This window comes from Erythrolamprus reginae, chromosome 1, assembly GCF_031021105.1.
Source record: "Erythrolamprus reginae isolate rEryReg1 chromosome 1, rEryReg1.hap1, whole genome shotgun sequence".
Lineage (NCBI taxonomy): Eukaryota > Metazoa > Chordata > Lepidosauria > Squamata > Dipsadidae > Erythrolamprus > Erythrolamprus reginae.
In genome coordinates, this window is record NC_091950.1 from 321,018,411 (window position 1) to 321,045,929 (window position 27,519).

The 27,519-nt window shown below is 40.9% G+C and overlaps 1 protein-coding gene across 1 annotated transcript; it reads right to left on the bottom strand.

Annotated features, from left to right (window-relative positions):
• PPIL4 (peptidylprolyl isomerase like 4) lies at positions 1 to 26,888 on the bottom strand. Its single transcript, XM_070733694.1, has 13 exons — positions 26,641 to 26,888; positions 25,275 to 25,342; positions 24,115 to 24,179; positions 20,095 to 20,212; positions 18,935 to 19,077; positions 18,166 to 18,262; positions 14,269 to 14,385; positions 12,642 to 12,766; positions 10,282 to 10,348; positions 9,544 to 9,655; positions 8,127 to 8,223; positions 6,773 to 6,905; positions 1 to 1,239 (listed from the first exon to the last, which is right to left on the bottom strand). The coding sequence occupies exons 1-13, from the start codon at positions 26,708 to 26,710 to the stop codon at positions 1,021 to 1,023; spliced, it is 1,431 nt and encodes a 476-aa protein (XP_070589795.1). The 5' UTR covers positions 26,711 to 26,888; the 3' UTR covers positions 1 to 1,020.
• Between the last annotated feature and the right edge of the window lie 631 nt (positions 26,889 to 27,519).

Consider the following 27,519-nt stretch of genomic DNA (forward strand, 5'->3'; position numbering starts at 1 on the left):
TCTTTTAACATTGTTTTATTTGAATATTATCATTTGCTTTGATAAAATGAATCCAGGTAGAGGGGAAAATCAAAACCCACCATATACATATAGCTGTTTTTTAAAGTTAAGAATGTACAATTTTACATTACCAAACAAAGATACATTTTAAAAAAAAATGAATCTGATTACAAAACCCACAGGATTTGCTACAGCTTCCTAACTGACATAGACTTAGGATATATTTGTTGAAATAGATTCAACAAATATATAGACAAATATAGACTTTAGGATATATTTGCTGAAATAGATTCATGTTGCTATATTAGATGGAAGTGAAAATAAAGATTTGCATGGTGATATTGCAGTTAGTACAAAATGGCAATCTAGATGTGTCAATATTGTACACTGCTACAGTGCAAAGTGGGGATTCTCATTTTCTCTCTGAAATCATAGGTATTTGGAGCCACTTCAATGCAATGAACTCTCAGAAGTACCAAATCTATGGGCTAGAACCAGTGATGAACTGTGTATCGTACTAGTGTATATTTTTATATTGTATATATAAAAATTCAATATTATCTATTTGTATAAACACAACAGGGAAGCCTCAACTGGCAATAAAAATAGATCTCCCTCATTCATGTAACTGTACAAACTTCACTCATTAACAGTTTCCTATGAGGCAAAGGGAAGTAAATTCATCCAGTCTCAAATGAAGTCCTCCATGTTCCTTTTAGAGTTAAAAATGATTTGGAATTCCTTTCTGGTAGTAACAGCAGCAGACTGCTATTAGTAATAACCCAAATACTGCAGGTTCCTTGTTACTGTACTATGAATTTCTCTAATATCTGCAACCTGCAGTTTTCAAAGGCAACAAAAATAACAGAAGAGAAATCCGTCCGATGACGATAACTTCCCACAGAACTCTTATGAGGCAAAATCAGAGGAAGCTTCTGGAAGGGAAAGGAAGACATTGGCAGTTTCTAAGGCAGATAGATGCTAAGAAACAGTTGCTTTACAATTTACATCCATCCGCCCTTAATATTTGGACTTCTCCTTATCTTTGGACTTTTTGTGATTCCGGCCTGACTTTTTCTCTTCATAATGGTCTCTTTCCCAGGCGTCCTTGGAATGCTTGTCTTTAGAAGACTTTTTGTGATGGCCTTCTCTCTCCCGAGAATGGCTCCGGCATCTCTCTCGCTTGTCGCTTTTTCTTTTCTCTCTATCAAATTCTTCTTTGTGCCTTCGGCTAGGCTCCTGAAAGGAAGAGGAGGAAAACAGAGTTATTGATGAAATGGGAGAGTGGAGAAGAGGAGCAGGTAATAAATAATAATAATAATAATAATAATAATAATAATAATAATAATAAATTAAACTTGTATGCCGCCTCTCTACGGAGACTTGGGGCAGTTCACAACAATAATACAATATAAATTAAAATACGTTTTAATAATTAAAACTATGGCTAAAACCCATTATCTTAAAAAACAAGCAGTAATACACAATCAACACTCAATGTTACAATCATACCCACATAACTTTTAATGATTAGAAGGGGGGGGGCATATTTATTTATTTATTTATTGGATTTGTATGCCGCCCCTCTTCGGAGATTCGGGGCGGCTAACAGCAACAATAAAACAGTGTACAATAGTAATCTGATACTAGAGATGATTAAAAAAAACCCATTAATATAAAAAACCAAACATACATACATACATACATACCATGCATAGAATTGTAAAGGCCTAGGGGGAAAGAGGATCTCATTTCCCCCATGCCTGACGGCAGAGGAAGGTTTTAAGTAGCTTACGAAAGGCAAGGAGGGTGGGGGCAATTCTAATCTTCGGGGGGAGTTGGTTCCAGAGGGCCGGGGCCGCCACAGAGAAGGCTCTTCCCCTGGGACCCGCCAAGCGACATTGCTTAGTTGACGGGACCCGGAGAAGATCCACTCTGTGGGACCTAACTGATCGCTGGGATTCGTGCAGCAGAAGGCGGTCCCTGAGATAATCTGGTCCGGTGGCATGAAGGGCTTTATAGGTCATAACCAACACTTTGAATTGTGACCGGAAATCGGCAACCAATGAAGACTGCATTGCTAGTTGACCGATGCCTGGTGACATAGATAGATAGGAAGAGTACTATGGTAAGTTTTCAAAGTCTGCCTGCTGATTTTCATGCTAGTCCTACAGAATGAATAGCAATACAGTGATCCCTCGATTTTCGTGATCTCGAGCTTCGCGAAACGCTATATCGCGATTTTTCAAAAAATATTAATTAAAAAATACTCCACGGTTTTTTTGCTATACCGCGGTTTTTCCCACCCGATGACGTCACTCTCTTTCTTTCTCATCTTTCTTTCTCTCTCTCTTTCTCTATCTTGCTTCTTCCTCTCTCACACTCTCTTCCTCCCTCTCTCATCTCTTTCTTTCCTTCTCTCTTTCTCTATCTCTCCCCCTCTTGCTCTCGAGCGGCGGGTGGCGGGCGGGCAGCAGCGAGGAGCCGAAGATCGGGGTTTCCCCTTTGCGTGGGCGGCGGGGAAGACCCAGGGAAGGTTTCTTCGGTCGCCCAGCAGCTGATCTGCTTGGCAGCGCGGCAGCAGCGAGGAGCCGAAGATCGGAGTTTCCCCTTTGCGTGGGCGGCGGGGAAACCCCGATCTTCGGCTCCTCGCTGCTGCCGCGCTGCCGAGCAGATCAGCTGCTGGGCGGCCGAAGAAACCTTCCCTGGGTCTTCCCCGCCGCCCACGCAAACTCCACCATCTGCGCATGCGCGGCCATGGAAAAAGGGCGCGCATGCGCAGATGGTGTTTTTACTTCCGCACCACTATATCGCGAAAAATCAAGTATCGCGAGGGGTCTTGGAACGTAACCCTCACGATACTCAAGGGATCACTGTATACCAATTAACTGTAAGTAAATGATGCTTAGTTAGACCCTTGAAGGAAATCTCTGAGAAGAACAAAATAATCTATCCTACATAGGTACCAAAATAAGTGTTTTTAAATTTGTGATTTGAATCTCGTAAAACAACCCCCCCACACAAATATCCTTCTTGCTTAAAAGTTTGTGCTGATCAATTGCCCCCCCATCTTTACCAGAATCTTCAATAAATCACTAGAGATGTGCTATGTTCCTTCTTGCTTCAAATGTTCTACTATCATCCCAGTGTTGAAGAAGCCTACCATCAAGGAACTGAACGACTACAGACTTTTGAAATGCTAGTGCTGTCCTACTTGAAAACCAACATGGATCCACTGTTAAGATTCCCAGCAATTTGCATACCGAGCAAACAGATCAACAGATGAAGCTGTTAATATGGCATTGCAATATATCCTACAACATCTTGAATCTCCAAAGACCTGGGCAAGGGTCCTCTTTGTAGATTTTAATTCAGCATTCAATACCATCATTCCAGACACCCTTTAACTAAGCTGAATCAGCTAGCGGTAGCTGAACACACTTGTAAGCTTCCTAACAAACAGGAAGCAGCAATGAAACTAAGCAGAATCACATCAGATACCTGTACAATTAGCACGGGGGTCCTCCAAGACTTGTGTTCTCTCCACTTCTCTCTATACAGTGATCCCTCGAGTTTCGCGATCTCGAGCTTCGCGAAACGCTATATCGCGATTTTTCCACCGATGACGTCACTCTCTTCCTTCCTTTCTCATCTTTCTTTCTCTCTTTCTCTATCTTGCTTCTTCCTCTCTCACACTCTCTTCCTCCCTCTCTCATCTCTTTCTTTCCTTCTCTCTCTTTCTCTATCTCTCCCCCTCTTGCTGGCGGGCGGCGGGCGGGCGAGCGGGGGCATCAGCGAGGAGCCGGGGTTTCCCCTTTGCGTGGGCGGCTGGGAAACCCCGATCTTCGTCTGCTCGCTGCTGCTGCGCCGAGCAGATCAGCTGCTGGGCGGCCGAAGGAACCTTCCCTGGGTCTTCCCCCTCTTGCTGGCGGGCGGGCAAGCGGCGGGCATCAGCGAGGAGCCGGGGTTTCCCCTTTGCGTGGGCGGCCGGGAAGACCCAGGGAAGGTTCCTTCGGCCGCCCAGCAGCTGATCTGCTCGGTAGCGCAGCAGCAGCGAGAAGCCGAATCGGGGTTTCCCCGCACGCAAAGGGGAAACCCCGATTCGGCTCCTCGCTGCTGCTGCGCTACCGAGCAGATCAGCTGCTGGGCGGCCGAAGGAACCTTCCCTGGGTCTTCCCGGCCGCCCACGCAAAGGGGAAACCCCGGCTCCTCGCTGATGCCCGCCGCTCGCCCGCCTGCCAGCAAGAGGGGGAAGACCCAGGGAAGGTTCCTTCGGCCGCCCAGCAGCTGATCTGCTCGGTAGCGCAGCAGCAGCGAGGAGCCAAATCGGGTTTCCCCTTTGCGTGGGCGGCGGGGAACGCAAACTCCACCATCTACGCATGCGCGGCCATAGAAAAAAAGGGCGCGCATGCGCAGATGGTGTTTTTACTTCCGCAACCCTACATCGCGAAAAATCGATTATCGCGAGGGGGCTTGGAACGGAACCCTCGCGATAATAGAGGGATCACTGTATACCAATGACTGCATCTCTAATGGTCCATTTGTTAAACTACTGAAGTTTGCAGATGATACAACAGTGATAGGACTCATTTGAGACAATGATGAATCCACAGACAGGAGGTTGAACAATAGAAATCCAATAAATAAATAAATAAATAGCCTTTAGATGCGACTGGAACAATTTGTAACTGAATACATTCAAAACCACAGAAATGGTGGTAGACTTTAGGAGAAACCCGCCCATACTTCCACCTCTTGCAATACTAGGCAACACAGTATCAACAGTAAAGACCTTCAAATTTCTCGGTTCAACCATATTGCAAGATCTAAAAATGAAAACCTAACATCAAAAATATCATCAGAAAAGCACAACAAAGAATGTTCTTTCTGCGCCAACTCAAGAAGCTCAAATTGCCGATACAACTCTACAGAGCTCCCGATACAACTCTACAGAGGAATCACTGAGTCTGTCATCTGCACCTCTATAACTGTTGGTTCTGCAACCCAATAAGACAGGCACAAACTTCAGAGGATAATTAGAACTGCAGAAAAAACAATTGCTACCAACCTGCCTTCCATTGAGGACCGGTATATTGCGCAAGTCAAAAAGAGGGCTGTGAAAATATTTACAGACATCTCACATCCTTGACACAAACTGCTTCAAATCCTACCCTCAAAACAATGCTATAAAGCACTGCACACCGGAACAACTAAACACAAGAACAGTTTTCCCCCCAAACGCCATCATTCTGCTAAACAAATAATTCCAACACTATCAAACTATTTAATAAGTCTGCACTATTATTAATCATCTCATTGTTCCCATCACCCATCTCCTCCCACAAATGAGTGTATGACTGTAATTCTGTTGCTTGTAACCTTACAATTTATATTGACTAGTTTCTAATATGATTTGATTGTTTATGTGTACCTGGACTATCATTAAGTATTATACCTTGTGATTCTTGATGAATTTACCTCTCTTTTATGTACACCGAGAGCAGGTGTAACAAAACAAATTCCTTGTGTGTTCAATAAACCCTTGGCCAATAAAATTCCATTCCATTCCATTCTACAATTAGCTTAGTAAAAGTTTCTTTTCATTGCAGTCTTCATTGAACAGCTGTGCCATCATGCATTGCAAACTTTTGCCCCAAATTTGTGTTTACAACATTATAGAGCAGCTAAGTAACAATAAGAATCTCTAATCTTTTCTTAGCTATCACAAAATAGGGACGGGGGAGAGAAGGGGATGAGATTAATTTTTGATAGTAACTAAGAACATTTTCCTGCATCATTAAAAAACCACACACAGAAGCTAACAGATCACAACTACTTTTTCAAAAGGTCACTTGTGTCAGATTCTTAGCTAAAGAGCAGGGTTTTTTCCCCCCTGCCTATTGGCAAACTTGAATTTCCTGTCTTTTGGTGAGGTCATATTTTATTTTATTTTTTCTAAAACGTTCTGCAGAGCTAAGGGGATTTCCAGGAGAGTGCAGGAGCCAAATGAAATGGCTGACAATGAGCAAACTCTGCATTTGAAAATGGGAAAGTAGGGAGTAAACTCTTCATCAGTGTTAAGGCAGCAAAACAGGACAACACTGGAGTAGGATATACAGTAAAGGAATGAACATCCTTAAAAGCCAGGAAATCACTAGGCCTGCTTTCTTTTTAAAGGATTGAACCCATTTAAAAATACCATTCTAACAAAAGGACAAACATTAATACAGTGGTACCTCTACCTAAGAACGCCTCTACTTAAGAACTTTTCTAGATAAGAACTGGGTGCTTTTTGCCTCTTCTTAACAACCATTTTCTACTTAAGAACCCGAGCCCGGAAAAATTTCCCAGGAAATTTGAGAGCGGCACAAAGGCCTGGCCAGTTTCCTGCCATTCCCCCTTTAATCCCGGCCATCTTGGACTTTTCTGGGCTGCCAGAGGTGCCTTTCGGTAGCGCTTAAGGAGACTTTGGCAGTCCAGAGCGAACGGAGTGTTTTCCTTTCTCTGGCCACTTGGAGAGGGAATAAACCTCTGCAGCGCCCAGAGAAAAGAAACGCTCCCTTCACTCTGGGCAGCGACTGTCCTTCTCCTCTTCTTCCTCCTCCTCCTCCCAACCAAATTCCAAGCTTTTACTTCTTTCCTAATGGGTTTGCACGCATTATTTGCTTTTACATTGATTCCTATGGGGAAAATTGCTTCTACTTACAAACTTTTCTACTTAAGAACCTGGTTACGGAACGAATTAAGTTCTTAAGTAGAGGTACCACTGTACCTTGGATTTTTTGCTTCTCTTCTCATCCTCATCAGTGTCGTCTGAATGGTAATGTTTCCTCTTTTTATCAGAGTGCCTGTGGCTGGTTTTGGCTTCTTCCTCTTCATTTTCCAGCACAAAATCGTATTTGGAGCTACGGGTGTCAGTTAAGGAAAGTGTGACCAATAGTGCTGTTAGGAGGGAAAGAAAATCCATAAATGTAGACATTGCATTTGAGCCTGATTGACCAGTGATGTGCAAGGAAATAATTTGGCAGCACCCTTTGGATATAAACAAATCAACCAGCAAACCATCCTGTTCAGTATTTCTTTGCAATAATTTTGCCAGGGTTTGAAATGCACACAATTTCGAATGGGATTTTTTTTATAAAAAAAAACCCTATCCCATTCTTACGTGCGGATATCAGAATTAATCCCAGATTTTCTGTTTAACTGTTCTGAGACACAGTTTGGTAGTTGCCGAGAGTTGTCTGCATGGTAAAATGATGGCAGCCCTCCACTTCACAGCTTTAATAATCCGTTTTCCTGTGGGTTCCAGCCAGAATGCAAAGCAAAACTGTCCATATAAGCAACATTAGGGCTTTGAAAGATGGAATTGAGAGTGACACTTAATACAAATTCATGAGAAAGTGAAATACTGTATAACTAGGAGAATCTACAGCAAATACATTCACCATATGGAAACATTTTTTACAACTGTTTGTTTAACAGTTTGATTCTGGCCACAATTAGGCACTGCTTATTTCCTACATAACAAAATTATCATAAAGCCTAAACAGGAATTCAATTGAGGTTTTTCAGAGACTTAAAAGACGTACGTGCCAGTGAACTCTTGGTTTCTAAATCCAACTTGGCTCTTCACTAAATAGTACATGTATGAGAGTTATATAACAAGAGTGTTTACATAATAGCTCTAAGAAAACAAGGTTTGAAATTAGATATGTGAATACAAACCTATCCATGAATATAATATTCAGCACAGTAGATCTAGAGATATTTATCAATCTCTACAAATACTTTAATATTGGTATATAAAGAAGAAGCATATTCCATCAGCTCTAAAGTTACATATGCATGGTGAATGTTATATTTGTTATTGTTCTACTTATTTTTCTACTTATTTGAATACCAGAGTGGTGTAGTTGTCAAGGTGCTGGACTACAAGCAGGAAGGAGACTTGAGTTCTAGTCCTTCCTTAGGCATGGTAGCCAGTTGGGTAATTTTGGATTATCCACACCCTCTCAGCCCTGGACTGGGAAGTCAAGAAATTATTCTATCAACCCACAGCAGACCAACATGACAGCGCTTTTAACCACTATGATACTTCAATACAATAATATAATTGCTCAGGATACTCTTGCTTGGGTTTTGCTTTCTCCTTCAGGCTTAATTTAGAAGTTTTGCTATGATCTTTTTCATATTCTTTGAAATCATCTTTTGTATATTTCCCACCTGTTTATAAAAAGAGAGATAAGCTGGTGTTAATTTTGAATACAGGGCTGTATGGAAATAGATGTTAACTATTAACGGCCCTCTGGAACCAACTCCCCCCGAAGATTATTATTATTATTATTTAGATTTGTATGCCGCCCCTCTCCGCAGACTCGTGGTGGCTCACAACAGAATAAAACAATTCATGACAAATCTAAATTATAGTTTAAAATATTTAAAAAACCCCATTTACTAAGCAAACATACACACAAACATACCATGCATAAATTGTATATGCCCGGGGGAGATGTCTCAGTTCCCCCATGCCTGACGACAAAGGTGGGTTTTAAGGAGCTTACGAAAGGCAAGGAGAGTAGGGGCAGTTCTAATCTCTGGGGGGAGTTGGTTCCAGAGAGTCGGGGCCGCCACAGAGGAGGCTCTTCCCCTGGGGCCCGCCAACCGACATTGTTTAGTTGACGGGACCCGGAGATTAGAATTGCCCCCACCCTCCTTGCCTTTCATAAGCTACTTAAAACCCACCTCTGCCGTCAGGCATGGGGGAAATGAGATCCTCTTTCCCCCTAGGCCTTTACAATTCTATGCATGGTATGTATGTATGTATGTATGTATGTTTGGTTTTTTATATTAATGGGTTTTTTAATCATCTCTAGTATCAGATTACTATTGTACACTGTTTTATTATTGCTGTTAGCCACCCCGAGTCTCCGGAGAGGGGTGGCATACAAATCCAATAAATAAATAAATATTGCTGTGTCAAATAAATTGATGTAGGGAGAGCCTAAAAGGCTCTAAACAGAAATGTTTCAGAAACACTTAAGGTCTCCTGGATGTGCCTGTCATGAGATCCCCTGCAGAAATCTAAACAAATACTTTGTGTTAACTTTTCTTATAATCAGATTAGAAATAGTCTGGCTCACAAAAGAAAGCCTTCTCAAACAATGCTCTTCAGCAAAAAAATGATGCCAATTCTAATGGGCGCATACAGATTTTGATCAAATTCAAATAGTTTGAGCTACTTCCTTTTAGTCTACCAGCTACAGCGTTAATCATGTTAACATTGATAAAACCGCAGTCAAATCTCACTGTTGTCACATGCATTTATTAAGCAAACTTAGCATTTCCCATCTGTTTAATTACAAGATTGAAAAACAGAATATGCACCTTTATAAATGGCTAATTGACGGTCAACAAATCTATATCTGACAAATAGTGCCACTGAAAACAAATATTTGTGTCCCCCCCAAAAAAACAGGTTTGATAATGTCTATAAGGAATTTACAATAGGGGAAATTAATAGAAATAATCTATACATCTTGTTACCTTTTCCTTTCCATTTAATCTTTGCAACAGATTGGCTAAAATCAACATGTATCCGCCTGTCATCTATTAAGACATTGTCCATCTTAAAGTAAGCTTTCTCGCAATCTTCTTCCTGGTATAGGTTTCAAGAGAAAGTATAATTAAATTTCCATTCTTTAATGCCATCACAGAAATGGAAAAAAATAATTATTATCATAAAAAACTTCTGACTGAATTAATGCTGCCTATCTTGCAGAATCAGCTTAGAACGCACAATATCAATGCCATATTGTTAAGTAGAATCTGACTTTAATAGAGTGTTAAGGCATTAGACGTTTCAGTATTTTACAAGTTCTTTCAAAAATGGAATCACAATTGCTTCTTTGGGGAACCAGTCTGTGACTGTTTTCACAGGACAGACTGAGCTGCAAATTACCCTACATTTTAAATTAGTGTTTTATGTGAACTTGGTCCATCAGATTAATTGTTAATGAGACGTCGCCCCATGCCCTTTGGAACATTCTCCCCAGACTCTTGGCATTCCGAAAATATCTTATCCCGCTTAGGATTCAAACAGTGGCGGGACTGATTAGTGTTCCGAAGCCCTTCTCCACAGTTGTTTAATATGCCTAGAACTGAATGTTATTTCTGATTTAAAAAAAGAAAAGAAAAGTTGTACATGAAGCATTTGGTTTGGTAACAATGCCGTTTATATTGTCACACTGTACAGCTAAACACCGTATACATATGGCTACATACCTTCTCAAACTCAATGAAGGCATAGCAGAGAGATTCACCGGTTTTCCAATCTCGAATCACTTCACAACTGAAAAACCAACACATTTTGTTCAGGAAACCATACAGACATGGTTAACATATGACAAGCAATGATAAGATTTTAAAAAAATAATAAGCAAGGAAATTATCCCAAAGCTTTCACAGCAGTCATTTTTGAAGGTCCTCGTAAGCCACTATGGTATCAGAAACTGTAGTAAGGATGACAAGATAACAGAAGTCTCACTTTTCACTTTCTATCCTGTTCTGCCGGCGTGTCTCAACTGCCCGTAATTACAGGGTAATTAGTCCAGGAAGACACACACCACATGATAAAAGGAAAACCCAAAAGTTTTTATAAACAGAAAAAAATGTCAAAGGGATTTTCTGGTACACACAAGGCACAGGTTAAATGCAGTCCAATTGCTCACCCAATAACTGGGAAATTGAGTCCAATTCTAAAGTCCAGAGAGTCCACACACACAATCCTAAAGAGCAAAAACCACGCTTGACGAAACAATGAATCAGATAAACTGCCATGAGGCTAAAACATCAGGCTGCATTTTTATCTGTAGCACTAATTACAGCAGTCCCACCCAACCACAGGTGGCCTCATTTTCTCTTGTAATAATCCTTCAGTTGTTGTCTCCTATGCATCACTCTACGCATGCATGATGTGTCATTAATTCTTGTTCAGAATCCAGGGATGATACAGATGACTGATCTCCTCCTGGGCTGTCTACCAAACTCCCCTCTTCCCTGTCACTCATGCTTCCTTGGTCGGCAGATTCTACTGGGAGCAAAACACATCCACCTCCACATTCCTTGGGGCAGGAGCTGGGCCAGAGCTAACCACGACAGCTACCATGGATGAGTTTTAGGGTTGGGCCAAGTTCTAATTTAGTTAATGTGGTCAGTAAGGACCACTACATACTAAACACTACAATAAGTTTTAAAAGTATATTCAATTCAATTCAATTTCAATTCAATTTATTAGATTTGTATGCCGCCCCTCTCTGAAGACTCAGGTTAGCCCTCAAGCTGAATTAGAGAATTGCCCTTTCTAACATAACATTGATTTAAGATAAGCCACATTAAAAAAACCCTAAATTGAATAGACATATGTATATTACAGAATATTACAATACAGAAGGAAAGAAAGCTGGAACAGGCTACGCAGTGGTTTTCAACTTTCTAATGCCGCAACACCTTAATATAGTACCTTATGCTATGGTGACCCCCAACTATAAGTCTAGTGCCAATTCTCCCAACAGAGCTTTAAGATGACTGGCAGGAAGGTCAAAGGTATATCCCTACTGTAATTGCCTGATTGACCGGATTGTAAAAGTATGTTCCAAGGCGCGAGAATAGAAGCTTTAATTCCTAATGCCATGCGAAATTTGTCTTTTCCCATGGCCTTAGGCGACCCCTTTGAAACAGTCGTTCGACTCCCAAAGGGGTCCCAACCCCCAGGTTGAGAACCACTGGGACAGTAATTGTTTTTCTAATACAGTACTTAATAAATGACACTGTAACTTCTCAGACTAAAGAGTCAAGCAACCCTATCTGATCATTCACAGCTTTTCCTTTAGCAGAGAAAAGACTTGTCTCCTAGTGCATAATACAGGTAGTCCTCAACTTACAACAGTTTGTTTAGTGACTGTTCAAAGTTACAACAGCACTGAAAAGAGTAACTTATGACCATTTCCCACATTTATGATCGTTGTAGCATTTCCTGTGATCATGTGATCAAAATTTGGAAGCTCAACAACTGATTCATATTTATGACAGTTGCAGAGTCCTGGGGTCATGTGACCCCCTTATGTAACCTTATGACAAAGTCTGATTCACTTAATCACCATATTGCTAATTTAACAAGTGCAGGAATTCGCATAACAATTGTGGCAAGAAAATCGTAAAGCTGGACAAAACTCACCTAATAAATTTCTCACTTAACATACATTTTAGGCTCAATTGTGGTCATAAATTGAGGATTACCTGTACTATGAATCAAAGACTCAAAATCCTTACCCTCACACATAAATATATTGATTTTAAATCAAAAACAGTTCCCTTACTGATCTTCCTCTATTGTTTTCATCTTTTTAAAAAGTGTGCTAAAGAGAACTTTGTGAAATTTCCACTTTCAGTTTAGGCAGTCACCAAAGGCCTGAAAAGTATTTCTGTCAACAAAAGGCACTAATTAATATGTATATGAAGTCTCTTGCTGGGCCACTGCGACTAAAAAAAATGCTCCTTGTACATTTTTCATGAGCAATAATTACATTTTGCACTTTTTAAAAATATCAGCTAATATAGTCTTTGTAACTGTTTGACATTTACACCTTTTTATCAGACCAAATCGGGAAAATATGATTTCAAGGTCTTCGTCGGTTGTCACAGGATTAAGCTTGCAGACAAAAAGAACGTTTTCAGGTGGCTTGATATCTGCATCAGGTAAATCTCCAACCTGAGGAACAAAGCAAGACAGATTATGTTATTCTAACATTCCCACAATTTACACTTATGAATATACATGAGTCGCCTCTGAATCGCCTCGAGAAGGGCGGCATAGAAATCTAATAAATAAAATAAATAAATATCAAAATTGCTTCATTTTAAGATGGTGATAATGTTTACAATGTGAATGTGCTACTCAAGATTAAGAATAGAAAAGACAGACCTTTCAGTTCGATGACTGCTCTCTGATGAGATGCTTTAAAAAAATGATAGTTTTCTTAAAAACAATATGCTTCTGAACTAAAACTGAAATAGCAATTTGTGAAGAAGGCAAGATTCATTTATGTCCCCCACCCCCACCCCATGTTTGTGACTTCTAAGACTTTACAAAGATGAAGGACAGATTTATAAGCAATAATTGTGGTGTCAAGTTATAACCTGGCTTACCAATGCATATGTTAACTTTCATTACTTTCATGGACCATCACAGAAAAAAAAGAAACATTAGAAAGATTTATCAATTTAAATTCTTTTTAATATACTTGATTCATATATTTTGTATTTAAAAATCTCAGGATTACAATAAAATAGAATAGAATAGAATAGAATGTTATTGGCCAAGTGTGATTGGACACACAAGGAATTTGTCTTGGTGCATATGCTCTCAGCGTACATAAAATAAAATATACATTTGTCAAGAATCAGGTGGTACAACACTTAATGATTGTCATAGGGGTCAAATAAACAATGAAGAAGCAATATTAATAAAAATCTTAGGTTAGATGATATTAAACAATCCTTACTCAGTAGGGTAAGGATTAGGGATTACTAAAATGTTAATGGTAAAATACTAAAATATACAGTGTTCTTATATGAGGGGTGCTCTTACATAACATCTAGTTACACATATTTTTCATACCAGAAGTAAAGAGGGAAATAGTGGCCAAGATCTGGGACTTGCCATTACCCCTTTCCTCAGTTCAGAAAAGTACCATTTCCCCCAAATAGGACATTCCCTGATAATAAGCCCAATCGGGCTTTTGAGTGCATGGCAATAAGGCCAAGCGCTTATTTTAAGGCTTTAAAAAAATGTAAGACAGGATCTTATTTTATGGAAAACACGACAGTTGGAATTCAGATTATGACTTATGTCCACCTACAAGGAAACAAGTTGCTAACCACCAGTCAGATCCATCTGTACTAAATGTTTACATGAGTTTAGTACAAAGCTTCAAAACTCAAATGTAAGCACAGATGCACATTTACTCTTCATTCAAGTTCTTTAACATGAGAGTGATTCTGCATATGGATTGCTTTAACCAAGTGTATGATACAATATTTTAAACCCTTTAGATTTCCCTATGAAACAAGTGTTACATTTAAGAGGCAAAATCTGCCAAAGAGCACAGAGCATGCCAGATTTAATGTGGCAATCATTTGGTATGTGGTGCCATAAAACTAAGCATCTGCGTATCTACAGCTTAGCAATCAGATCAGGTACACCGTCTTTACCATTTCCAAGAGAATAGCCTGTGTTTTTGCTTCTTTCTCTGCCATTATTTCTTCTACTTCGTCGGTAGATCTTCCTTTGAAGTCATCAATTTCTTCATCAGCACCTATTCTCCCACTCTGTCTTATATAAAAACAAAGAGACAGATATTTAATACAATTTAGAATGAATACTTCATCTTTTTAGAACGCCCTGCAGCAGCTACCTGAAACCTCACCACCCTTAATCTGGACTGGCTCTCCCACACTTTACAGCGCCTACTCACCTGCCCACCAGTGTCCTTGTGAGCCACCTGGGATTTGCAAGTTTCTGCCAAGCTTCTCCACTAATTTTGCTTGTGGAAGCAGGCAGGAAATCGCAATGTGCTCCTTGCCTCACAACCCATGATTCTTGCTTAATGACAGCAATGGGAAGTGTTGGGATTGCTGTCACTAAATGATGTAGTCATGTGACACCACACATTACAACTGCGTAAGTTAGCAATAGAAATTCCAAACCCAATAACATTTTTAACCAAGGACTACTTGTCTTGAGGTTACACTTCTACAGAATGCAGTTAACAAAATTTCATTCATTCTGCACTCTTCCTTTTTCCTTATCACCTGTTGATAAGGGGATAATTTTGTTCATTGCCCAGAGTGAATGAGTGAGTTGGTGAGATGTGCAACTACACAAATTAAATAAATTAAGAAATAAAATTAATGTGCACCCCTGTACAATTGCCCTAAAAAAAATTTGGGAGCATAATTTTGCACCTCCCTGCTAAGGATACTTCGATTATGGTTAGCATATCTTCTGGTTCCCCACAGTAGACACAAAGTCGAGTGACCAGCCATCAGTGAAGACAAAGATGTGCCTTCTCAGCAGGCATGTGCATGAATTATACTTCTAATTTTGCAGGGATAATGGTGTGCAGTCAAATATTCCCAATAAAACTATTATACTTAGAAAATGATACTTGTAACTGTTGCCATTTATATTTTTCCTATCTTGAAGCTCAAACTATAATGCTATTGAAACTGAAGAACCTGTATTATTGCCAGTGAAAAGGTTACAGTTACAAAACACAATTCCTTTTATTGAACAACATGTCTCCGAATTAAAATTATTTTCTCCCCAAGTCAACTTGACTCTGGGCCTCTGTGAAAACATAACCACAAAGTTCTATACATCTGCAAAATCAGCAGGTACATTAGGAGAATACAAATATATTTCTTTTCTTTTTTTTTTTGAAAATAAATTTATTAAATATATACAATAAAAACCAAATACAGAAAGACAAAAGAGATATACATATTGTACATTTTAACATTTACACTCTACTTATGTAGTAATTGGGGAGTGGGAGAAGGGGGTTGTGAAGGGAGGGAAGTAGATATAGAAGGGGGATAGGGAAAAGAAGGAGGGGGGGATAGAGAAGCGAAAACTAGCGTTAGAGCTGGGTCTTTCATGATTTGCGGCCTGTAGTTTGAGCTCGTAGTTGGTGTGTTTTACCCTAAGGCTTTATCGATATGTTTTGTATGTAGTTTTTAGTGCCAATATGTATAATTGATTTAGGGGTTTATTTTCTTTGTAAAGTTGGAGTTCGTGTCGATCGATGTTTACAGTTTGTTGTTTCAATTTGATGTTATGATTTGTGATGTAAATTGCTATTTTTTCAAGTTGTTTTTGTTGGATATTTTTCTTATGAATAATTTTTAGATAATTCCTTTTTTTTAACCAGAGGTACCATTTATCCCAAGCTTTGTAGAAATCTGTCTCATCCTTGTTTTGCATTCAAAATTATCGCCCAATATCCCTGCTTAACTCAGATTATAAAATCTTTGCATCCATCATAGCCGAAAGATTTAAACGAATATTAACTGTTAGAATACATACAGACCAAAATGGCTTCCTTCCGGCAAGAAACATAACAACAAACACAAGGATTATTTTGGACTCTTTAGAATACTACGATAAAAACATAGATAAACCAGTAGCATTCCTATTCGTAGATCTACAGAAAGCTTTTGATAGTTTATACTGGCAATTCTTTACAACACAAATAGCATCAATGCAATTTGGTAATAAATTTACAGAACTCATTAAAACTATATACTCAATACAAACAGCCAAAATACTGATAAACAATGATATGACAGAAACAATAAATATAAAAAAAGGAGTGAGGCAGGGCTGTCCCTTAGCCCCCCTGATCTTTATCTTTGCACTAGAAGTTCTACTAAATAAAAATAAGACACAACAAGGAAATCCAAGGATTAAAAATTAAAAATGAACACTATAAACTTCAAGCTTTTGCTGATGACATGGTGTTCATTGTACAAGACCCCTTAAAATCTGCACCTATCCTAATTAATGAAATAAATAAATTTGGAGAGATTGCTGGATTAAAAATTAATAGAGAAAAAACAAAAATGATAACAAAAAATATGACAAAACAGCAGATATCGAAATTAGAAGAATCCACTAAAATAAAAACCGCCAAAAAAGTTAAATACTTAGGATTATGGATTACCGCAAATTGCAGCACTATCAAGAAAGACAATTATGATAAACTAATCAATGAAATGGACAAAGATTTTTGCAGATGGTCGAAACTCCCACTCTCTATAATGGGGAAAATTGCTGTAATTAAAAGCAATATACTTCCTAGATTTCTATACCTTTTCCAAACTGCACCCATTAAACTAAACAGGACCTTTTTCAAAAACTTACACAAAAAAATTTGTAAATTCATATGGACAAAAAAAAAGGCCAGGATAAAACTTAAGGACCTACAAGACCATAGGTCAAGGGGTGGATTTGGGTTACCAAACATGGAACTATACTACCATGCCTCAATTGTAAACCTACTGAAAGAATGGATAATACTTAAAAATTCTAGAATATTAACACTTGAAGGCTATGACCTTCAATCCGGGTGGCACAAGTTTCTGATGACAGACATAGATAAAATACCAACATATTTCAGATCACACTACATCCGAAAAACCTTAATTAACACCTGGCACTTCATTAAAAAAAACCACTACCTCTGCATCCCAAAATGGATTTCACCAACAGAAGCCATTATATACCCGAATGCATTAACCCCTGATAAAATTATAACATACGACCAACTACTAAACGATAATAATGAACTAATCCCTAAGCAAAAACTCATGGAAAAAGATATTAAAGTAGATTGGTTACACTACCTACAAACAAAATCAAAATATAATGAAGATAAGAACAAATCAGACTTCCAAAAAAAATAACCCCCTCGATAAAATAATTTTTGGTCCACAAAAAAAGCAAATATCAAATATATACAATATCCTCCTTCAACACGATACTGTTGAAGAAATAGTTAAAGGAACTATGATAGCGTGGTCACAAAACTTTGGGTACACAATTTATTTAAACGAATGGGAAAAAATTTGGACTGCTAACTATAAACTAACGATGGCAACCTCATATAAGGAAAACCATTATAAAATGTTCTACAGATGGCACTTGCCACCTGCTAGACTTGCAAAAATGTATCCAAATCTATCACCATTATGTTGGAAATGCAGGGAAAAACCAGGTACATATTACCACATCTGGTGGACATGTAAAACCACCCAAAAATATTGGGAAAAAATTAAAACTATACTAGAGCAAATTACTTCTCAGACTATCCATGCGAAACCCGAACTATTTCTACTAGGAATCACAAGACAAAATTTTAGTAAAGAAAACAGATTTATAATCCATATTATTACAGCCGCACGGATTTTATATGCACAATTTTGGAAGCAAGAAAAAAACCCAACTACCCTATCACTCTTGATTAAAATAATGGAATGCGCAGAAATGTCCAAAGTAACAATGGAACAAATATATTTCTTGACACTCAAGTTAAAAGCAATACTCACATCCAATTGTTCTTTTGTAGGTTCTGGTGAACGGTCTGGTATTGCCAAACCGGAAGGATCATCAAATGGATCATCTAAGATCACTGTATGGTTTATCCTAAATAAAAGAAAACATATTCAGTTAGAGTAAGTTCAAGATTCCTTTTCACAATAATTTTGAATATTAACTGACTGCTGCATCAAAAAGCACCTACACAAAAAAACTTATTTATCTGAAAACACTAAATCTATAAATTTCGATAAACTTTTTTTCAAGTCTTACACTGACAGAGGATACATGTGTTATTATAAAACTCAGAACTATTACACACTTAACTGAAAGCCTTCATCTGGTTTATGCTGAAAGGAGATTCAACAATTGCCCTCCAATACCAGCAATTGCCTTCCAATTATAAAAAATTAATTCATATAATTGTTTTCATCTACTATCAAATATAGTTAAGAACTAATGTCACAGATGAAAAGTATGACAGCAAAAGTTTTAGTGGCGACTAAAGAAACTCTTTTACTTCATGGCACATAATTCATTTATGTAATTCACTTCCTCAACAAATGCTGACAACACTTGCTTAAAGAGTTTTGAAGTCATAACAAATAGATCTACCAGAACTTTAGTGGTGATAGCACAACAGTAGGGGAAAACTATATCTACTTTTGATTTGGCTTTCAGAAGTCTCTGACAGACATAACTTGCTGGTTTTTGTTTAATCCAACAGAATTTTGCTTACACCCTGCACTTTTATCAAGTGTAGAAATAAAATAGTGAAACCTGATGTCTTGATATGGAACAAAATCCTTGCCGACAAAGGTCTCATTAATTTTCATCAATATATCCATGCCTTCTGTTACTTCACCAAATACTGTATGCACACCATTCAGATAATCTAGGTTTTCTCCTGTAGTAATAAGAAACTTTAAAAAAAAAATCAAGAAAAATAATGAATTGGGAGTTGACAAATTAATGAAAGTCTTCATCTACCCATTTTAGTCTATTGATACATTAGCTGATTTTGGTCTCTTTCACCAGCCAATATTGCAAACTTTCTGGATTTTAGGCACCAAAGAAGGTTTCATATTATGATGATTTCAGTCTTTCCTGGAGATTATAGTATAGAATATAGAATAACAGTTGGAAGGGACCTTGGAGGTCTTCTAGCCCAACCCCTGCTTGGGCAGGAAATCCTACACCACTTCCGACAAAAGGTTATCTAACATCTTCTTAAAAACATCCAGTGTTGGGAGCATCCACAACTTCTGGAGGCAAGCTGTTCCACTGATTAACTTGTCATAGCCAACCATGTTGAAATCTCGTTCTACTAAGGCTTTCAGCAAACTCAGAAAACAATGTCATCTTGCGACAAATCTACCATCAACGTAACTGAAATGATTGTATAAGCTGAAGTTCAGTATGGATGATATCAAAAGACTTCACCCAAAAGTGGCATTCTGCCAATAGTGTGAGTTCACCCAATAGTGGAATAGCAGAGGAGTGGTCCATCTGCTGGAAGAACAAATTATTTCTCTCAATTCTCCTTCCATAATGTTTACAATTGTTTCAGAAAGTGGGAGATTTCTCCAGAGCAAATCAAGCAGAAGAGAAGAATGGAAATAAAGTTATGAAAAATCTATGTGAATGGAATTCTACCTAAATCATATTAGGTCTAGTTCAAAGCTGATGTCCAAATTTCTTGCTTTAAGTGAGATCAATTATGCCTTCCCTATCAATCAAAACTGTTTTTACATCTAATTCTATGTTTATGAACAGTCTTGTTTGATAACCGGCCACTTAAAATATGAAAGCATCTGGTACGCTAGTACTGCAGAAGAAACACAGATGTTTTTCTAATGCAAAATTTTTATCCATCTGTGCTCTGTAGTACTTTTCAATTTCCATATGTCCTAATATGTTTTCCAAATCTGTGGACATACCTGAGATCCATGCTGATCACTCCCGTTGTTTACCATTGACACAGTTCCTTTTTTCTTGTGTTTAATTCTTGGCACTTTCTCTGCTTCAAAAAACCTAGCTTGATCACCATACAATTTGCTGAAACATGTACAAACAAATGATCAATCGGTATAAATTGCACAACTTTTAAAAACTATCTATGTGAAAAAGAAAAAAAACAACCTGCAGCACAGTGCACGGACTGTTGTATTCATCAATAACCTAGTTTCAGAATCAGTTATATAAATGAGACTACATATTGGTTTATGTTTCATATCAACCCAATCACAAGATTCTTGGTACAGTGGTACCTCAAGATACGAACCTAATTGGTTCCAGGGGGAGGTTCGTAAGACGAAAGGTTCGTAAGACGAAACATTGTTTCCCATAGGAAACAATGTAAAGTCATTTAATCCGTGCAACAAGAAAAAAAACCCCGCAAAAAAACGCTGCCGTCCAGCTGTCACCTTTTAAAACAGCGGGGGGGGGGGGCTTCCCAGCAGCCTCCCGAACCGGGAAGTTTGGCAAAATTTCTGGGTTCGGGAGGCTGCTGGGAAGCCCCGCAGCCCGGCTGTCACAACAACCGGGAGGCTTCCGCCTTTGGGTTTTCGGCTCGGGGGGGAGCAGGAGGACCTTCCTAACTCCCTCCTCCCCGAGCCGAAAACACAAAGGCGGTCTGCTGCCGCCCGCTTGAGCCAGGAGGCATTCAGGGCGTGGAGGAATGGGAAGCTCAAACGCCAGTGGCTTCAGCTTCCCATTCCTCCATGCACTTCGCCCTGAATGCCTCCTGGCCGCCTGGCAGAGCGCTCGCAGCCAGCGGGCGGCGGGGGACAAAAGGCAGGCCAGCGCCCGGCTCCTGCCTCTCCGGAGCCACCGACCGAGCGGAGCGATCTTCTGCCGGCCATGGGCGAAGGGCGGGGAAGCTGGCGGGCTGTAGCAGCTGGTGCAAGAGGCTTCCCCACCCTTCGCCCATGGCCAGCAGAAGATCACTCTTGCCCGGCTCCCCGCCCCTCTTCTGCTGGCCACGTTGGCTGCAGCGGCAGTGAGAGCTGCGGCTTCTCCTCCTCTTCCTCCTCCACCTCCTGTGGCCACTTTCCCCAAGAAGCCTCCCGTCCACAGAGGAGGCAAGGATACCTTTGCGCTGCTTCAAAGCCCGGGCGGCTCCGAAGAAAAAGGGGGCCGCAGCGGCGGGGGCTGCTGCAGCTTATCCTCCTCTTCCTCCTCCTGCGGCCGCCTTCCCCAAAGATCTTCCTGGCTGCAGAGGAAGCAGGGAGAGCTTTGTGCCACTTCGGAGCCCGGAGGAGGAGGAAGAGGAGAAGCCGCAGCTGTCACTGCCGCTGCAGCCAACGTTTTCTTCAAAGCCACACCAAGCTCCAAAGCGGCGCAAAGCTCTCCCTGCCTGCTCTGCGGTCGGGAGGCTCCTTGGGGAAGGTGGCCGCAGAGGAGGCAGGGAGAACTTTGTGCCACTTCGGAGCCCGGAGGAGGAAGAGGAGGAGAAACCACAGCCACCGCTGTGGCCACACTTTCCTTCGGAGCCCGGCAAAAAGCTAACCCCGCCCCCTGGGCAGCCAGAAGGCTCCTTTGGGAAGGCGGCTGCAGGGGGAGGAGGTGGAGAGGCAGGATAACTTTGCGCCGCTTCGGAGCCCGTTTCTTTCCTGCTGCCACTATCTCCTTGAAGGTTTTCCCGACGAAGCGCTGCGCTAGGCTCCAAACTGGCGCAAAGTTCTCCCTGCCTCCTCTGCGGCCACCTTCCCCAAGGAGCCTCCCAACCGCAGAGGAGGCAGGGAGAACTTTGCGCCACTTCGGAGCCCCTCTCCGCGGCTTCCTTTTGCCTGGGAGGGAAGGTGAAATGCCGGCGGCTCTAGCAGCTGCTACGAGCGGCATTTCACTTTCCCTCCCTTGCAAAAAGGCCGGCATTCTGGGATGATGGGGCAGGACTTCCCAGGCGGAAGGCGTGCCCCTCTCCGCGGCTTCTTTTTGCCTGGGAGGGAAGGTGAAATGCCGGCGGCTCTAGCAGCTGCTACGAGCGGCATTTCACTTTCCCTCCCTTGCAAAAAGGCCGGCATTCTGGGATGATGGGGCAGGACTTCCCAGGCGGAAGGCGTGCCCCTCTCCGCGGCTTCTTTTTGCCTGGGAGGGAAGGTGAAATGCCGGTGGCCCTAGCAGCTGCTACGAGCGGCATTTCACTTTCCCTCCCAGGCAAAAAGGTCGGCATTCTGGGATGATGGGGCAGGACTTCCCAGGCGGAAGGCGTGCCCCTCTCCGCGGCTTCTTTTTGCCTGGGAGGGAAGGTGAAATGCCGGCGGCTCTAGCAGCTGCTACGAGCGGCATTTCACTTTCCCTCCCAGGCAAAAAGGCCGGCATTCGGGGATGATGGGGCAGGACTTCCCAGGCGGAAGGCGTGCCCCTCTCCGCGGCTTCTTTTTGCCTGGGAGGGAAGGTGAAATGCCGGCGGCTCTAGCAGCTGCTACGAGAGGCATTTCACAGCCGGGCGGGGGGGCTTCCCAGCAACCTCCCGAACCCCGAACTTTTGCCGAACTTCCGTGTTTGGGGTTCGGGAGGCTGCTGGGAAGCCCCCCAGCCCGGCTGTCACCTTTTAAAACAGCCGCGCGGCTTTCCAGCAGCCTCCGAACACGGAAGTTCGGGTTTGGCGTTCGGCTTCGGGAGATGGCTGGGAAGCCGCCCGGCTGTTTTAAAAGGTCACAGCCGGGCTGGGGGGCTTCCCAGCAACCTCCCGAACCCCGAAGTTCGGCAAAAGTTCGGGGTTCGGGAGGTTGCTGGGAAGCCCCCCAGCCCAGCTGTGACCTTTTAAAACAGCCGGGCGGCTTCCCAGCCGTCTCCCGAAGCCGAACGCCAAACCCGAACTTCCGTGTTCGGCGTCTGCAGGAAAGCCGCGCGGCTGTTTTAAAAGGTCACAGCTGGGCTGGGGGACTTTCCAGCAACCTCCCGAACCCTGAACCCGGAAGTTCGGCAAAAGTTCAGGGTTCGGGAGGTTGCTGGGAAGCCCCCCAGCCCGGCTGTCACCTTTTAAAACAGCCGCGCGGCTTCCCAGCCGTCTCCCGAAGTCGAACGCCAAACCCGAACTTCCGCATTCCGCGTTCGGAGGCTGCTGGGAAGCCCCCCAGCACGGCTGTCACCTTTTAAAACAGAAGTGCGGCTTCCCAGCAGCCTCCAGAACGCCGAACCCGGAAGTTCGGGTTTGGCGTTCATAACACGAAAAAAGTTCGTAAGAAGAGGCAATTTTTTTCTGAACCCCAGATTCGTATCTCGAGTTGTTCATAAGACGAGGGGTTCGTATCTTGAGGTACCACTGTACTATACAAAAACCTTTTAAAATCTTAATGCTAATACTGTGTTTCCCCTATAGTAAGACATGTCCTGATAATAAGCTCAACAGGACTTTTAGGACATGTGTTGAAATAAGCCCCTCCCACAAATAATCTTCCTTCCTCAACTACATACATGAATCCCCTGCCCCATCTGCCACCCCCAAATTGTGCCTGAACATCTTACCAAAGTCTGGTAGTTCACTGCTTCTCTTTCTTGGCCGGTCTTTGCAAGGAAACTCCTTGAAATGTAAAGAAAAACCTATCATGAATGCGAGCTATTAACAACTTCTTGCACTTGCGAGAAGTTTTTCTTTATATTTCAAGGAGTTTTCCTACAAAGACCAGCCGAGAAACAGAAGAGGTGAAGCTGCCAGATGCTGGTAAGATGTTCGGGCACAATTTGGGGGTGGCAGTTGAGGCAGGGGATGAGGAGGGGCAGGCCGCGAGAGGCGCATCTTATCAACGCTTTACATTGTTCCTGGATCATATATTGACCAAAGTGATTGCTCAACTGTGTGAAGACTTTCACTATCAAAGTTTATGATTCATTCATGTTACAACTATAGTTATGCAATAGGTAGTTTAAATGAATGCCTAAGCAAGAAACAGTAAAATTGCTGCAACCAAAAGTTTTATGGACAACTATGCAAATCAAAACTAAACAATGTTTACCAAAATATTGATTCACCTCCACGACCAGTCCCCAGGGGGTCTCCAGTTTGAACGATAAAATCTCTCTGAAACAATGTAGAACAAATATAACTTATTATTTATCATCATTTTGAAAAATCTTGTTATTAAGAATACTGTGGTACCTCTACTTAAGAACTTAATTCGTTCCATGACCAGGTTCTTGTGTAGAAAAGTTTGTAAGTAGAAGCAATTTTTCCCATAGGAATCAATGTAAAAGCAAATAATGTTTGAAACCCATTAGGAAAGAAATAAAAGCTCAGAATTTGGGTGGGAGGAGGCGGAGGAAGAAGAGGAGGAGAACAGTTACTGCTGAAGGAAGAAGGTGAGGTGAGGTGAATTAAAAAAATCCAAAACTTTAAAGCTTAAAAAAAAAGAGGGACTCTGAAGCAGTGAGCAGCACACGCCTCCCATACACCTGGCGTGAGGCTGCCTCCCATACACTGTCCCAGAGAGAGAAATGGCAGCAAACTGGCCGGGCCTTTGTGCCGCTCTCAAATTTCCTGGGGTTCTTAAGTAGAAAATGGTTCTTAAGAAGAGGCAAAAAAATCTTGAATACCTGGTTTTTATCTAAAAAGTTCTTAAGTAGAGGCACCACTGTATTCTGTTTGTCAATAATTATATAAGGCAATTACAACTGAAGAAAGGAATTTAAACATACATGTGCATCAGTGAAGGGCTATTCATCATCGGCACTTGTGGTGCGCTCTCCGAGATTGACATGGGCGCGCATGTGCATGCGCATTGGTGTGAGTTTCCGCTTCTGTGCATGCGCTACAAGTGAAATCTCACATGAGGATGCTTGCGCGCAAGAGATTTGCCTATTTTCAATCAAAAATAGTCGAAATCTTGCATGCGTGAGCGTCCTCATGCAAGATTTCGCTTGCGGCGCATGTGCAGAAATGAAATCTTGCATGGTTGCGCATGCACATATCTGTGATGCACAGCTGTGTGCGCATCGTGATTTTTGCTACCGCACTACCATGTGGCCCAGTACTGACGTGCATGCATGATTAAGAAGAGGACATTAAGCATATGTATCTCTAGATTTAAATTCTATGTCTACTATGTAAGACTCGCAACCAAACGATTGCCTAATATATGAGGGAAAACCAATGGGGGGGGAAATCAGATATGCTTACCTGTACATTATGTATAAGGCAGTAATTGTAGTATTTGATCTTGCAAAGCTTCAAGAAATTTAGACAAGCTAGAAGGAATAAAGACAAGACAATTGGTATAGGCTACAGCCTTTGCCTAATAAAAGAAAGAAGCTATTCTTTCATGCAAATTCAATAAACATTCCCCATCAAATTGCATGAAATACCGGTAAATGGCACGCCATGAATAAATGTTCAGATTAAAATGACAGAAATATTAGCTATTGTTTTTATCAAATCTTATAGAAAAAGAACACTGCAAAAAGCAAGAGTTATTTTCAACTCATAGCAGTCCTTTTTTTCCTTCTAAATGTGGACAATAGACCAGCAAAGCAATAATCTTTGAAGTACATCTATGTTAACGTGCATAGTGCCTTCTTGTTCATATTAAGCAATCCCTGCATGTTCTTAATAAATACATAGGTGTCCAACCTTTTGATTTGCCTGGGCTGCAATTAGTGAAGAGGAATTGTCTCTGGGCAATTATAAAATATGTAATTAATGTATATAAATCACACAATAATGGAGCCACCCCCAAGATCTGTGGAGAAGGGCTGCATACAAATCTAATTAATAATAATAATAATAATAATAATAATAATAATAATAATAATAATTTAACAAAAATATCTAAAAGCATTTTTTGCACAATCCATCCATTTTTTCTCTGAAAAAAAACAATGCGAGGTTGAGATCTTTGGATCCCATATGAAAAAAACTACTATTAATTTCAATCGACCTCTGAGCTTAGCACAAAATTGGAAAAAAGAAAATATACCAACAGAAACAATGATCATCAGAAAGATACTAGAATGGGCAAAAATGAATAAAATGACAATGGAATTGCAGAATAAACAGGGAAATGATTATTATACCGTATGGGGAAAATTATACAATTGGATAGAGAAAAGAACAGAAATGAAAAAAAACCCAGATAAAATAAAAGAGGACAATGTAGAAAAGGTAACGTAATAACTATTTTATCTCAAAATGCATAAGTTTTCGTAAACTGCTTGAATGTATAGTATGACGCGTCTACTTTCTGTATGTGTCTTTTTATGTTTTATGTGACAACAAATTCAATTAAAAATAATAATTTCAATCTTCCTCTTTTCACTAAGCCCCCATCTCCTGAGAGCCCCACTCAATCTGGGGTCTTCCTATTTTGCATTTTGGGCTGCTGCAGATTCCGAGATATCCCCAAAAACTCAAACACCCCCCATTTTTGTGTGTGTTTTGCACAATGCACAAATGTAGTTTATCCAAGCGCGGCAAAAATTTTCCGCAGTTGTCCAGAGCTTTCCGGACGGAATTTGTCCCAGGAGATCCTCGCTGCAAATGCCATTACCTCTCGGTCTCTCCTCCGTGTATAAATCAATCACCAGGTCTCCCAGCGTGGTTTCCAGGAGAACAGCCATGGTACCTTCTTCTCCAACCGTCTTTCCAAGCTCTCCGCCACTCGTTTCTCGCTCCTCCGCAATCCCGGCATGCCTTGCGCTACCCCACTTCCTCTCTGGGTTTGACAGCTGTTAAGGGGAAAGCGACGCGCTTTTGCCAACGTTCGGTGACCATAGACTTACGAGTGGGTAGAGTGGCCTTTCAAAAGAAAATGAGTTTGGACATCTTACTGGAGGAATCCCGTAAGCCGGAAGTGAGCGCGATTACGAGAAGGCGGGGAAAGGTTTTTTTTTTAAATGTGAGCTTTGGCAGCGACAGCGCTTGCACAGTCCGGCTGTGGGAAGGCAGCCGGTCTCGAACCATCTGGTTTCCTGACGACTCAACTTTCTAAATTTACTTGCCTAGCTACTGTACTGTACTTGCTATAAATACAGGAAGCCCACATTTAATTTTTTTTATTTAAAACAAAACACATAGAAATACACAAACATAAAAGAAAAACACACACATCCGGGATGATTTACATCCCAATTTTCATCGGAAGCACATAAGGAACTGTATACATTTTTAAATTAATTGAGAACATTTTTGTCTATATTTACTGTGAATATTGTACATTTCATAAGAAAAAAAAATTCAAAAGAAAAGAAGAAAAGACATCGAAAAATCTAATTCCAATTAAAAAGAGAAACATTGATTATTGATCTTTTGAACCTTGCATTTTATTTCCCTTAATAAGCTATTTCTTTGTTTTAACCAATTGTAGAATTTATCCCAAACTCTACAATAATAAGTTTCCTCTTTCCCTTCTAATTTTTTGGTTAACATA

What these genes read in the sequence shown, in the direction of transcription:
- PPIL4 (XM_070733694.1), bottom strand. Translation starts at nt 26,710, where the DNA reads ATGGCTGTTCTCCTGGAAACCACGCTGGGAGACCTGGTGATTGATTTA. An exon ending in GTGATCAGCATGGATCTCAG is followed by an intron (nt 19,078 to 20,094) that starts GTATGTCCACAG and finishes TTTTTTTTAAAG; the next exon opens with TTTCTTATTACTACAGGAGA. An exon ending in GATTAAATGGAAAGGAAAAG is followed by an intron (nt 8,224 to 9,543) that starts GTAACAAGATGT and finishes TTTTATAAACAG; the next exon opens with GTGGGAAATATACAAAAGAT.